The sequence below is a fragment of the Gymnogyps californianus genome, chromosome 3 (genome assembly GCF_018139145.2).
Source record: "Gymnogyps californianus isolate 813 chromosome 3, ASM1813914v2, whole genome shotgun sequence".
NCBI classification, from domain to species: domain Eukaryota; kingdom Metazoa; phylum Chordata; class Aves; order Accipitriformes; family Cathartidae; genus Gymnogyps; species Gymnogyps californianus.
The window spans coordinates 10448930-10462780 of record NC_059473.1 but is presented as its reverse complement, the minus strand read 5'-3'; the positions used below and the strand labels follow the sequence as shown (position 1 = coordinate 10462780).

At 51.7% G+C, this 13851-nt stretch overlaps 1 protein-coding gene across 8 annotated transcripts in view; it reads left to right on the top strand.

Annotated features, from left to right (window-relative positions):
* Positions 1-13851, top strand: part of MEIS1 (Meis homeobox 1) — a 233735-nt gene that overhangs the window by 121643 nt on the left and 98241 nt on the right. For 4 of the 8 annotated variants that reach the window (XM_050895206.1, XM_050895207.1, XM_050895204.1 and 1 more), the window contains exons 3-7: positions 5111-5337; positions 6996-7137; positions 7671-7721; positions 8538-8588; positions 9987-10133. In XM_050895206.1, coding sequence (XP_050751163.1) covers positions 5111-5337; positions 6996-7137; positions 7671-7721; positions 8538-8588; positions 9987-10133 — 618 coding nt within the window. Of the gene's footprint in view, positions 1-2807; positions 3007-3431; positions 3444-5110; positions 5338-6995; positions 7138-7670; positions 7722-8537; positions 8589-9986; positions 10134-13851 lie in introns of those variants that run through there. The other 4 variants (XM_050895210.1, XM_050895209.1, XM_050895212.1 and 1 more) reach the window with 2 other exon arrangements.

Sequence of the window (13851 nt, the reverse complement as noted above, 5' to 3'; positions counted from 1 at the left end):
CACTTGGATGCTAATTCCCTCCCCCCCCCCCCCAAATCCCTGCGAGGAAGGCGACAGGGAAGCCAGCTAGAAAACATTGGATTGTTCCTAGGTATGACTAATTCTTTCCTTAAGCTGGGAAATTCAGCCTGATTAAAAGCCTCATTTATTATCCGATAAGCAAATGGACCTAGATTCCACCTCGTGGAGGAGGCTCCCTTGCTCCCCAGACGCCTTTTTTTTGCCTCAACTCGGTGGACCCCTCCGCGAAAGGCCCGGCTCTAAGTCGGGGGGGGGGGGGGGGGCGCCGGGGCCGCGCAGCAGCGCGCAGCGCACCGCGCTCCGCAGCGAGGCCGCTGCCCGGCCCGGGCACCCACCAAACCCCCTCGCTCTTTGCTTTTTATTTTCCCCCTATCCCTAATTTCCCCCCCCCTCCCCCTTTCCACCGTGCGATGGGGAAGTGTCCATAGATCCCTGCAAAACGGCAAGTTTTGGGGGAAAGGGGAAAAAAAGAAAAAAAAAGAGCCGCCTTGCCTAAAAAGGCAGCGGGGCGAGATGCTGCGCGGGTCGCTGCCGCCGCGCAGCCCATCCGCCTCGGTAGGAGTTTACCGAGATAGCGCGGAACTGTCCGTTTACTTTTTCCCTTTTAATAGATGATTAATTGCTGCCCGGATTAAGCTTTTTTTTTTTCTTTTTTTTTTTTTATGGCCGGTATATTGCAAGCGGAGAGGCGCGCAGCGCAATTTCTCGCAGCAAGCCCTAAGAGTAATAACTGTTTGCTAATTGTAAAATCCTTATCCAGAATGAGGTTTGGGCAAACAATTTGTACGACTGTAATTACATTGTAAAAGTGTTTTAGGCTGGGTTGCGCTGAATTAATCTTATAAAGGCCTGGTGGAGACGCTTAAAAGGGGGTTTTTTTTAGGGTTTTTTCCTTAATTTTTTTTTGGGGGGGGGGGAAGGAAAAAAGTATGGGGGGAGGAGGAGATTGCATCTCTGGGAGTTAAGCTCCAGCCTCCCCCTGCAAAGGGACCTGTGAGATGGGGAATCGTTACCGAGCGCCGTTCCTCGGGTAAATGGAGAGATCAACCCCACGCCCGTGGGTCGGCTCCCACCACGGACGCGTGGGGTGGGTGGGGGTTAGTGTATTAAAATGGCTCTTACCTGAGAGGTCTTTATTTCCCTCGCCGGGATAAAAGGCCGGTCCTAGCGGAAAGGGGGGGCGGGGGGGGGGGGGGGATCGAAACGGGTTTCCCTGAAGTTTGAGACGTGGCGGCGGGGGCCGAGCCGCTGCCCGCCGCTGCCTGCCACCCCCGGCGCCCCGGCAGCGGAGCAGCTTCGCCCCTGCCTCGGGGGTTTTACCGGAGTACCCTACCCCCCCCCGCCATCCTTCCCCTCCCCCCCCCCAGCAGCTCACTAGGGGTCCGCTACACCGGGCTACCGGGGGTTCTCCCTCTTCCCCCCCCTCCCTCCCCGGGTAGGAGATGCGATAGGGCCGGGGCAGCTCTCCCCACCAGCCGCCCGCTCGGGGATCCGCGCAGCCCCGGCCCGCAGGTACGAGGAAGAAGGGACACGGCGAGCTTTCGGCTCCCAGACCGGCGGGGGCCCGCGGGACTGCGGGGGAGGGATGGCTGTGCTTTTGGAGGGGAGCGGACTTCACGGATACGCGGATGGGGGGGGGGGGGGGCACCGGCAGAGCCGCGGGGGGAGGGGGGGGGAGCGCGCCGGGGCGCCCCGCGGGCAGCGGCCCCGCTGCCCGCGGGGCGCCCCGGCGCGCTCCCCCCCCCCCCCCCGCGGCGCGCCGGTCCGAGCCCCGCTTCCCGCCCGGACCAATGGGGGCGCGGCGCGGGGCGGCGCGGCGCTGATTGGTCGGCGGCGGCGCGGCGGCGGCGGCCGGGGGCCGGGTGAGCTCACTCGGCCGGCGGCCGCGGGGGGAGCCGCCGGGGGAGGCGTGAGGGGGGTGGTGGAAGGGGGGGGGGGGGGAAGAGGAGGAGGAGGAGGAGGAGGAGGAGGCAGGCGGGGGAGCGAGGGGCGGGCGGCGGCGCGGCCCCGGGGCGCTGCGCGGGCGCGGAGCGGGGCGGCGGCGCCGCCAGACAAAGGGGACGGGAGCGCCCCCACACCCACCCGTGAAGGCGGGGGGGGGGGGGGGGTGTGCGGGTTGGACACACCGGCTGAGGGGGGACGGGGGTCAGCGGGCAGAACCGGGAGGGGGCGGTGTATCCAACACCCGCCCCCCCCCCCTCCCCGCCCCCCCCACCGCGGGGCGGGGGCGCGGCGCTGCGCGGGCGCGGGGCGGGCGGCGCGCCCCCCTGCGCCGGTGGCGGAGTTGCTGCCGCCCAGCGCATTGTGTAAGACGCGACCTGTTATGGCCACCACTACTTCCGGGTTCCCGCAGTCTGCTCCAGCCCGGCGCTGCGCTGCGCTCGCCGCGGCGGTGCGGCGGCGGCGGCGGACGGCCGGCAGCGCGCGGCCCGCGGCGGCAGCGCCGCGCCTCCCCCCCCCCCCCCCTTCCTCCTCCTCCTCCTCCTCCTCCTCCTCCTCCTCCTCCTCCCCGCTGCCCTTCCTCCCCGCGCCCGCCCCGCACGGCGCGGCGCTCCGCCCGGCACCCGCGCCCGCGCCCGGCCCGCCTCCGCCAGCCTCGCCCGGCGGCCGCGCAGGGGCAGAGCGAGCCGGCGCCGGCGAGGAATTAGGAGCGATCCGAGGAGGAGCGAAAAAAAAAACCCCATCATCATCATCATCATAATAACCATAATAAAAGGAGAGCCGGCGCGTTAGCGAGCCTTTTTAATTTTTAATTTTTCCCCCTCCTCTTCTTCCTTCTCCTCCTCCCTCGATTTTTAATTTTTTTTTTATAAATTTTTCTTTTTTTTTCTTTTTTTTTTTTTTTTGGGTGAGCGCGCTCGAAAATTAACATTTGAGGTGTCCTGCGCGGTGGGAGCACACGCAGCGGATCATCATCAGTCATTCACCACCTTGACAACCTCGCCTGTGATTGACAGCCGGAGTGGCAAAAAGCCATGAGACTTGGTAGTTGGGTTTGAGGGGCACTTTAAAAAAAAAAAAAAAAAAAAAAAACCTCTGATTTGGGGAAAGGATATTTGCTTTCGCCCCGCTGCTGTCTTGGAAACGAGAGGGGGAGAGTAAGAGAGAGAGAGAGAGGGAGAGAGGAAAGAAAGAAAGAAAAAAGAAGGAAGGAAGGAGGGAGAGTTGATTTTTTTTTTTCCCTTCTAATTTTTTTTTTTTCTCCTTTTTTAATGCTGAGTTACCGTATCGCTTCGCTGAGATCCAGCAAGCCGAAGATTTTACTCGATTGCTTTCATTGCTGGCGACGCTAAGGGATTTTTGCATTTTTTTGGGGGGTGAGGGGGGGGGAACTTCGCGTTTCTTTCTTTTCACACTGGCCTTAAAGAGGATATATTAGAAGTTGAAGTAGGAAGGGAGCAAGCAGGCCGATGGCGCAAAGGGTACGTATTAAAAAAAAAAAAATGGATTTCAAATGTGAAATAATATTGAAACGTGGCTGACAGAGACGCTGCGAAAAAAGTTTCTTTTTTTTTTTTTTTTTCCCCTCCTCTTTCGAGCAGGGGCACAAAGCGGTGTCCTGGAGCGGGAGGATTTATCAGTTGTACTTGTAGGCTTAAAACCTGTATATATTGATATTTTCTTGATTCTTTTACTCCCCATCCCGGATCTCTCATGGAAAAGGCAAGCTTTCTATACATTAATGACATGCAGGCATGTAAGTGAATATGTCCGAGCCTCTGTATTTGTTGGTTTTGTAGCTCTAGTCCTACCAATGTCTTTTTTAAAGTCACCAGTGCTTGAAATATTTGAATGTGTGCATGTCTCTGAGCATTTTGCTGTGTTAGTGATGATATACCGCTTCACTTTTGGAAGATAACTTCTAGCTGGGAGTAAGCACAACTTTTTTTGTTGTTTTTTTTCCTCCTTCCCCCCCCCCCCGTTTTTTTTTTATATTCAGTCACAAAAGGTGCAGTGCAATGGGCAAAAAAAAAAGCTCTTTTAAAAAGAAAGTCGCTTTAATTTGAATTAGACGTTAGCAGCATGCACTGCCATGTGTAGCGTTGTTTCTATTTTGGATGCGATCTCCTTTTTTTCTTCCAACTGCCTCCTAAATTGAAGTTTTGTGGGGGGGGGGGGGGGGGAATAAATAAATCAGCCGGAGTCGGGTGAGCTGGGATTTGGGGAAGGGGAAAAGCCCTGGAAAGGTTTTCTTGCCTAATTTGCCTGCCGCCCCTCCGAGTGCTGGTTGGGAAAGAAAGTTCCTCTGCTGACAACTTGCCTTTTACTCTTTCGGTCCAAGCAAGTGTCAGGGATCTTTAAAAGTGTTTATTCACACCTTCGCTTTTAATAGATGAAAAGTGGCCGTTTCCCCCGCCGCCTGGGAACCGCGTTAGCTTTCGCTCCTTAATCTTTAACAAAGAAAACCCTTAAAAAAAAAAAAAAAGGCATTCCCAAAATCCCGAGAGCCCGGGCAAACGTTTCCAGCCTTTCGGCTTTAAAAGTGCGTTCGCGTGGAATTGCTGGAAACCCCCAAAATCGCTCCTTTTTTTTTTTTTTTTTGCCGCTGCTGAACTTTTTGCATCCTCGCTGGGTTAGGTACCTGACTTCTTATCAGCGGGAAAAGTTTAGCGGAGGGAGACTTGGGCTTCGTGAACCGCTTCCATTCACAAGGGGGGGTTTGGGGATGGGGACTAGTTTTTTTTTCCCTCTTTTTTTCTTTCTTTTTTTTTTTTTTAAATTATTATTATTATTATTTCTCCTCCGCCCCAGACTCGGAGGATTTCGGGTCGTGCGGGCAGCCGGGCCGGAGCAGCCCAGCCCTGCTGCTCCCCGGCCCGGGGCGACGTTTTCCCTCCCCGGGGCCGGCGGCTGCACAGCGGCTGCACGGGGGTGGGGGGTGCGGGGGGGGGGGGGAGAACCGGCGGCGCGGAGCCCGGGCGCACCCCGGGGGGATAAGCGGCTTCTCCCGGGGGCGGGGGGACGACGGGGACGGGCGGGGAAGGGGACACGGGAGCAGGGCTGCTGCCGGGGGCGCTACCCCCCCCCCCCGCCCTCCACCTCCCGGCGCGCCCCCCCCTGACGCCTCTCTGCTCTCTCTGCCCCGCAGTACGACGAGCTGCCCCACTACGGCGGCATGGAGGGGGTGGGCATCCCCACCACCATGTACGGGGACCCCCACGGCGCCCGCCCCATGCAGCCCGTCCACCACCTCAACCACGGGCCGCCGCTCCACTCGCACCAGTACCCGCACGCCGCCCACGCCAACGCCATGCCCCCCGCCATGGGCGCCTCCGTCAACGATGCCCTCAAGAGAGATAAAGATGCCATCTACGGGTAGGTACCGCGTAAGGCTTCCGCGCCCGCGCAGCCTGCGCGGGATGGATCGGGTGGGGTGGGTGGGTGTGCGCGGGCCGGGCTGCCCCTGCGCGGGATGGGGATGGGGATGAAGGGTGGGTTGGGGAGCGCTGCGCGGAAAAGGGCCGTATTCTTAAATTTTTATTCTTATTTTTTAAAAGGGGGGAGAGAGAGGGCTGGGGTGCCCCTGGCACGGGGAGCTGCGGGGGCTCCGGGAAAATAGGAACCGGAGCTTGGTGGAGGGGCGGCAGGCATCACCGCGGGGAGGAGGAGGAAGAGGAAAATAATATTCCCAGGGCACAACCTGCGCCGGGTGGTAAATCTCTGCACGGAGTTTGGGAGCAGGGAGAGTTTGGAGCGCTTCGCCCAACTTTCTGCCTTGTTCATCTCTCCTTGCGCTATGAAGGAGAAAACTCAAGAGCTGCTTCTCTCAACTCTCTCGCTTTTTTTTTTCCTTTTAATTTTTTTTTTTTAACTTTTTATCCGACAGCATTGAATGCTTCTCAATGCGGCAACTGGCAAAGCAGTTTCTAGGCCGTTGCGATGGGAGCTGGTGGGTTACGTTGGGCGGCAGATGCTTTTAAAAAGAATCTGCCCGTCTTGAGTTTGAAGGGAAGTTAAGAGCCTTTTAAAATCGCTCTCAAAACAGTGAGGAGAAGGGGGAGAAAAGAAAAAAATCACGTCGTTCGGTTTCTTTATCGGTTTATCAGAAATCTGTAGGGTTGGTTAAAACTCAACGGTGTACGGTACCCCAAAAAAAAAGAGAACGTGTGAAGCCCTGGAAAAAAAAAAAAAGAACTCCTTGTTATAAATATACATATATATATGTGTGTGTGTGTGTGTGTGCCCACGCTTATTTATTTATTTAAATTATTAAACGGCCGAGGGAGCCAGACGCACACGCAGCCTTTCTCCCGGGGAGGCTTTTAGAGCTGGGAGAGCCCAAAAGCACCTGGTTCCCCCCGCGGGTCGGGGCTGCGGAGCTCCGGGGGGCGGAGGGCCGGGGCGGCAGGCAGCGGGCAGGCAGGCAGGCAGCGGGCAGGCAGCCGGCAGGCAGCCCGGCTGGCCAGCGCCTGCCGGTGCGTCGGCTTGTTTGGCGCTGGGTGTTGGGGGGTGGGTGGGTTGGTTTAGGGGCTTTTTCTTTTTTATTTTTTAATTTGGATGGGGGCTGTTTCTTTTTCTGTTCTTCTGGTTTGGTTTTTTTTTTTTTTCCCTTCGCTCCCAGCAAGTCGTCCAGCAGAAAATGGGAATTAAAAGCATGAAAGGCAGAAGTGTACGTCCAGAGATTTTAATTTTTTTTCTTTTTTCCTAAAGACAAGGAAAGTTAATTCAAAATGGCTGCTGGAACCGGCTTGGGTTTTATTCTTAGCTTGTCCTAAGGTTGTATGAACAATATCTGCGGCCAGATAACGCCGAAAGGCCGGGGAGATGCAGGGCTCCCGGCCGGCCGGCTGCGGGAAGGGGCCGGGGCGCTGCGGGAGGCGGCGGGGGGTGCCGAAGCCCCCCTCGGTGGGTGCCCCCCTCCCCACGCACGCTGCTGCGGGACTAACTATTGTTGTATTTGGGGTTTTTTTTGTATCGTTATGATATTTTTTTTTTCCCCCCTCTGTGTGTGTGACTATTGTATTTTCTTTCAGACACCCCCTGTTCCCTCTATTAGCACTGATTTTTGAGAAATGTGAATTAGCTACATGCACACCCAGGGAGCCCGGGGTAGCGGGAGGCGATGTTTGCTCCTCTGAGTCTTTCAATGAAGACATAGCAGTGTTCGCCAAACAGGTCAGCAAAACCGGGTTGAAACAGTAAAAGAAAAAAGAGGGAAAAAAAAAAAGAAAAATCGTAACGAGAAAAACAAGTCTCTGTTGAGATAAAGATGCGCGTTTCCCCCTCCCCCCTCTCTTACTGCAAGAGGCAACCCCCCCCCCCCCCCCCCCCCCAGCCAAAACAAAACAAAACAAAAAAACCCCACACCAAAACGGGAAATCTCGGCATTTACCTCCCCCCTAAAGAAATGAATTAATCGGGGCGGTCTGTGCCCAGCCGGGAGTTTCGCTGCGCGGCTCCCAGGAGCCGGGCCGGGGCTCTGCCGGGGAAGCTCCGTAGGTATTTTTCGGTGTATTTGATTCACTTGTTCAAGTGTTTGGCTGATGTACTAAATCCAGCAGTCAGGGCTTTGCACGAAAGGTTACATAATGGACCCGACAGTGTAATGAAGCAAGAAATAATAACGTCTGCTTTTTCAGCTTCCATATTTCAAATCTTTTTTATTATATTTCCCCCCCCCCCCCTTTCCTCTCCTTTCTTATATTTAGATCCGAGCAGAGAAACCCCTCTTTTCCTCTAATCCTGAACTGGATAACTTGGTAAGAGTTAACAACACTTCTTCCTCTCCCCACCCCCACCCCGCCACCCTCCCTTCCCTTCCCATTTATTTTTTTTTTTTAAACTTCTGTGTCTTCTGGAGAGGTGGTTTGGTGGTGCTAAATTCAAAATTTCTCACGTGGATTTTTTTTTTTTTAGTTATTATTATATGACGATTTTTATAATAACAAGTAAATATGGCACGGTAATTGCGTGGAAGTAAAAAATCCCATAAGGATATACATAAAGAAAGCCCCATCCAAAGAGGAGCTTGCAGGCTTGATGGCAAGCTCGCTTGCCCAAGAGGAGCGTGGATTCATCCACGCTGTAGCCAGCCCCTCCACGCACCTTTTAAGCAGCTCGATTGGAAACGTAGAGGATTGCTGTGGCTGGAGATGCACCGTTCGCTACCTCACCGAAAATGAGTTTTTTTCTCTCTTTTTTTTTTTTTCCCTTAAGGATAAACAAATATTTTGCCTCGGCTGTAGGACTCTTGCTCCCGCTTTTGCAAAGCGAGGAGCCAGCGATGGTGTTTAGAGGGTTGTTTTTTTTTTTTTTAAAGAAATGTTTATGATCCGTATAATTTAGTTGCTTCGTTGCAATAGGGATTTTTTTTTTTTGTTAACTCTAGATCGCTTCTCGTTAAACAGCGCACAAAGCCACCGCTATTAAGTTTTAGTGTTATTGCCATAAATCAAAACAACTTTTTATTTACTACTAGAGAAAAGTCAAGCTACAAAGTGTGGCAGGGGCGGCTGTGGGAAATATCCCCAAATCCAGGAATGAGATAAATACTCGTGTTGTTTGTATCTTTGCAGATGATTCAAGCCATACAAGTATTAAGGTTTCATCTGTTGGAATTAGAGAAGGTAATTTTTGTCTCTCTCTCTCTCTCTTTCTTCCACCTCCGTTTCAGTACTGCTGAAGTTCAGGCTTCTGGTAAATTTGCATAAATGTCTTTCTTTCTGGTAATTAGTGTCAAGACCAATCTTGGCGTCCATTTCTCTTCGCAGTTTAATTACAATTTCAGCCTCTAAAACCGGGCTCTCAAACGCCCAGGCCTTGTGTTCGTTGTAATACTTTGCTGGCTTTGTATAAATAGTTGCAGTTCTGTGGTGCCGCAGATGAGACTCGAAATGGTTGGTTCAGCCAAGTCCCTAAAATTGTGATTTAAAAAAAAAATTTAAAAAATTATTTTTTCTTGGTGGTGGTAGGGAAGAGACTTTGGTTGCAGTTAGTTGGAATGGGGATTTTTTTTTTTTTTTTTTTTTTTTTTTTTTTTAAGAGCCATCTGCAGGTCAGGCTCAGGGCACGGATTGTCCTGTAACATTTTGCAGAGACAAAGCAGAGTTGATAGTTGTGTCTGTCTCTTGTTCCTGGGAATATTGTACACCTCTGAGCAGAAGAAAGAGATTGCAGCCTAAATGCAGGTTTTTTTGCTGGCTATTTGAGAAATCTTAGAAGGGAGAATGCTAATTTCTAAGAAGGCGGTGTCATCCGAGCTCGCATTAAATTGGAAGTGCGCTCTGGTTTCCTGAGGATTTTTTACGTGTCATTGATAGCTGGCCTAGAAGAGAATTCCCTTTCTCCTAAAAATAAACATTTTGAGAGGTTTTTAAATAGTTGAAAAGTTTCTCGGGAGCCTCAGCCACTTTATCTAACCATAACTGGCAGGTTGTTCTCGCTCTACCCAAAATGTGTTAAAATCGGCCCATTAATAGAGGCGGCTTAGGTACGAGTCTATCAGAGCGACTGGGGATTTCAGGGCATGGATGCCTATAATGTATTTCAGCCCAGTGCATCGGGATTTTTATTTTTTTTTAAATCCTTTTTTCTGTCCTCATACCCCTTTGGAAAGGGTTTATGATGAAATAACTGGATGAAATTAAATAGTTTACCTTAAATGTCACCCATGCAGGTCACCTCTCTAATGGCCACAGCTCCGGGAGCAGATGAATTTAACACGGGTGTTGAATATGTTGTAGCCTGTGAATCATCTTGTCACTGTCAATTTTCTGGGATATCTCTATTTTGCGAGAAAAGAAAGTTATTCCTAATTCTGGATGCGTCTAGAGGTCTCGGGGGGATAATTGCAGTGTGTTTCCCCTATTTAGGACTTTTGATGTCACAGGGGTGAAGGGGGGAGACTGGTTGCACTTGTCAATTTTACTTACGTATTCCTGATTATATTTTCTTCCTTCCCCCCCCTTTTTTCTTTTTCCTCTTTTTTTTCCCTTTTTTTTTTTTTAACCTCTGTCATAATGTAGGTACACGAATTATGTGACAATTTCTGCCACCGGTATATTAGCTGTTTGAAAGGAAAAATGCCTATCGATTTGGTCATAGACGATAGAGAGGGCGGATCAAAATCGGACAGTGAAGACATAACAAGATCAGCAAATCTAACAGATCAGGTATGATCTCGCCAACGCCGCACACGCTGAAATTTGTATGCAGATCGCTCGCTGGGTCACTACGCCTCCTTTTATTATTTGCATATGATTAAGTCCCTTTTAGATAAATTTCCATCGAAATGAAAATTTTTGAATAATGTGGCTATTATTGCTTCATTAAGGCTTGCTCCCGGATTCGACCTGGCGAGATGAGCTTGTAAAAGCATCGCCTGCAAACTCGACCTGTTTCTTGTCGCTTTTAATTTTTGTCTTTATTTTATTTACCCTTTACAATAATAGAAGTGGTATCCGTGAAGTGCTGGCTTCTTGGTGGCTTAGGGAAGGAAGGGCTGGAGCCGTTTACCAAAATAAGAATAAAATCCGAGATAGGTGGTCCGGGGAAGACAGAGAGGGTTTGAAATCTAGCAAATACTGGCTATTTTCTTCCCGTCTCTACGGTTCATTAGTCCGTCTTGTCAGTTTTCCTTGGCCGAACGCTTTTAGACTTCAGTGAACATTGCTTTGTGCACGCCTGCCTGCTGCAAACGCGCCCATTTTATTTTACTTAATAGAAAAAAAAACAAACGGAGAAAATAAAACGGGACCCAGGTTTTAAGATATTTTCCTTGATCTTGCAAGTTTTCAACCCCTCTTTTTAAAAAATAGAAATATCCAAACCCCAAAACCCAGCCAGCAAAGCCTTGCGTAGCTTTGACGGTGTCCAGTTTTTGTCTGGGATGGTTCAAACCTTTAATGCCGGCTGCAGCCAATGTGGGAAATAGGGATGACTTGGGAAAGCTGGCTTTCCCCTCTGCCCTCCCCTTCTCCTGTGTCTGTCCCCTCCGCTGGGATTCTTGCCTTTTAATGGGAGCGTTTGGGACTAATTCAGGAGGTGCCCAGAGCTAAATTAAGCTCCTAGATGATGGAAGTGGCTGAGATTTGGCTTTTTTTCGAGTTGGGTAAAACTGCAGGGTTTTCCCAGTCGGTTTGCTTTCTCTCAACCGAGGGGGAGCAGTGCTTTGGCTACGAGAGAGGGCACCCTGAACACACACACACACACACACACACACACAAAAAATCCCTGACTAAAAACCCCAAGTTATTTCTTCTTTATGATCAGCTTCGTAAATACAGTCTTAGGAGTAATCAGCTCCCGACTCTGGAGGTTTCCTTTTGTTCAAGCAAGGCGCAGTCAAGCAGACAGGAGTTTCCTCAGCTGCTTTGCCATTATCACCAGCACTGTCAGCCAGGAGTTATTTTATAGATTACCGACATAAAGGTGCGTTGCATTGCAGCGTGGGCAGTATCTTAAATATTTTCTCCTATCTGCCAAAGGCTATCGGGCTGCTGCTAGTGCCGTGACAGGGGGAGGCAGGCTTGAAGGAAGGCATGAACTTTTTAAAAGGGGTTTATGTGCACATGCGTGGGGTTTTTTTTCCCCCCAATTTTGCTGCGAAGGGGAAAAGCTTCGCGGGGCGGGCGGAGGGCGGCGCGGCAGGGAGGTGCCCGGCGGGCCGGGGCCGGGGAAGATGCTCCCGGGGCCGGGGAAGATGCTCCGGGGGACCGGCGGCCCCGCGGAACGCCGTAAAGCGAGGGAGCCCCACAGCGAGGGTCTAGCTGAGGGAAGCTCGGCTCGCTGCTGTTGAATAAAAATTGTAATCCAACAAGTCTAACTAGAAAATGGGTTTCTAAAAGCTCTGGAGTGCTGGGTACATAAAGCTATTTGAGCAAATTACAAGAATCGCTCAGGGGCACGAATGAAATCAACACTTTAATTGCCTCCAAAATGAAGATTTATACCCCATTTTCCCAACGAATCATTATTTTATTAAAGTGAAAGCTAAAGAAATGAAGCTATAGTTTTGGGGTTGTCAGGGGGAGGGGGTCGTGTCCTTCTCCCCCCCCCCCCCTTTTTTTTTCGCCAGGAGCGCGGACATTGCGCGCCCGGCGCCGGCCCCTCTCCCGCTGCGCGGGGTCGGCCGCGCACCGCCGCGGGGCTCAGCGCCGGCACCGCCGGCTTGCGCGGGCGCTGCGCCAGCCGCGGGGCCGGGCGGCCTCCCCGGGGTGCCCCGGCTCCTCGCCGGGCAGGGCGGGCGCGCAGCCCTGCTGCCGCTACCCGTCCGCATCTGCGGAGCTGCGCGGGGAGCGGGCCTTCGCTTGCCCCGTCGAAGGGAAAAGGCGGAAAAATCCCTTTTGCCCCCCCATCCTCCCGGCCGACGAGGTGGCGGATAAAACCCGCGGGGGGGGGCGGGCGGCGCAAGGGGGGGCCGCAGAGGTTGCGCGGGGGGGGGGGGGGGTTTACCGGGGGATGCGCGGCCTCCCGCGCCCCGGTAAACTCCGGTGCCAAGTCCGGCCCCGGCGAGGCCGGCAGTATCAGGGCCCTAATGGTTAAATAATAAGGTGTTGAGTGCTTGTCGCTGGGGCGGCTAATTAGGATGTCCCTCCGCGGTGCGCGTTTATGGCTGCGCGGCCCTCGGAAGCGCGGGTGCGCAGGGCCGGGCGGCGGGAGAGAGGGGCTGGCTGCCGGGTGCGGGGCCGGGCGGGCTGTCCCTCAGCCTGCCCACGGTTGTGCTTTTGAGAGTAGTAAAAGAGTAAGTATGTAAAAGCTTTTATTATGGATTTAATTACATTTTCTTATATTGTGGTAGTAAAGGTTACAGTTAACAGGGTGTGTTTTTTTTTTTTTTAATTTATTGGTTTCCCCTTATTTATTCTTTCCTTATAGGCCCCTCAATGCCAGTGCCTTTAAGTCCCCCGGTTAATGGAAAGCAATGACACTAATGCTAGATTTTGCAAAGTAAAGCCCCATAACACTAACCATTGTTCAGTGATTTAACTAGCTCAGTGGCAATAGGTCACTAAAATAGCATCCTTCTCCCACAGGCGCGACCCCGCTGCCTGCCAGGGTGGGACCTGCAGAGTTGTTGTTTACCATTACGGCTCCAGAAGTACAAGGCAGGAGTTTGGGGTTTTTTTTTGCTGGGGATAATTGAACTCGAGATCAACCAGGCCCGGGGACTTTAAAAACCCTAGCTGAAGGATTGCACCCATTCTCAAAGTTTCAAAATAAACCTTTTTTAATCATTAGCTTTTCAAACATTTGCATGTTTAAATTTTCAACTGTTTGTCGAAGCCCGGAAAGATTTAAAACACAGCTGTTGGGTGATGCGGCTGGGAAAACTCCCTCCGATAAAAAAACCCCCGAAGACTGTCTGTAGTCAGATAGCAGAAATTCAGTTTCTTAGGTAATCCTAAACTATTATCGTGGGGCTGTTTTCTTGAAGCCACATCACCTTGGCACCCAGGTGCTCTAGTCCGAACTGTGAAATTCCCCTACAGAAGTGTGTCTACAGAAAGCCTTTAGAAAGCCCTTTAAGGAAAACATGATATAAAGTAGCCACCACATCCAAATAAAGTACATTAGCAGCGTAAGATAGATTTTACAGGGACAAAACAGTGTTTTCTTACAGAAAATAAACTTGTTGAGCAAATCCACAGTAGTATTACTTGACAAAAATTATAATTTAGTAATGCACAAGCCAATTACATGCGCAGAAACTTTTAAAGGCAAATCGGCAAAGAGCCAAATTCCTATAGGGACTAGGAGGGAAATGATCAAAAAATGAACATGAAATAAGACTTCCTGTAAGAAGGTCCATAATTCAACATTATTTGACTCCACTGTCAGGGAAATTGTTGAAGGATAGTAAACTGATACTAGAGTCTCAGTCATTTTTGT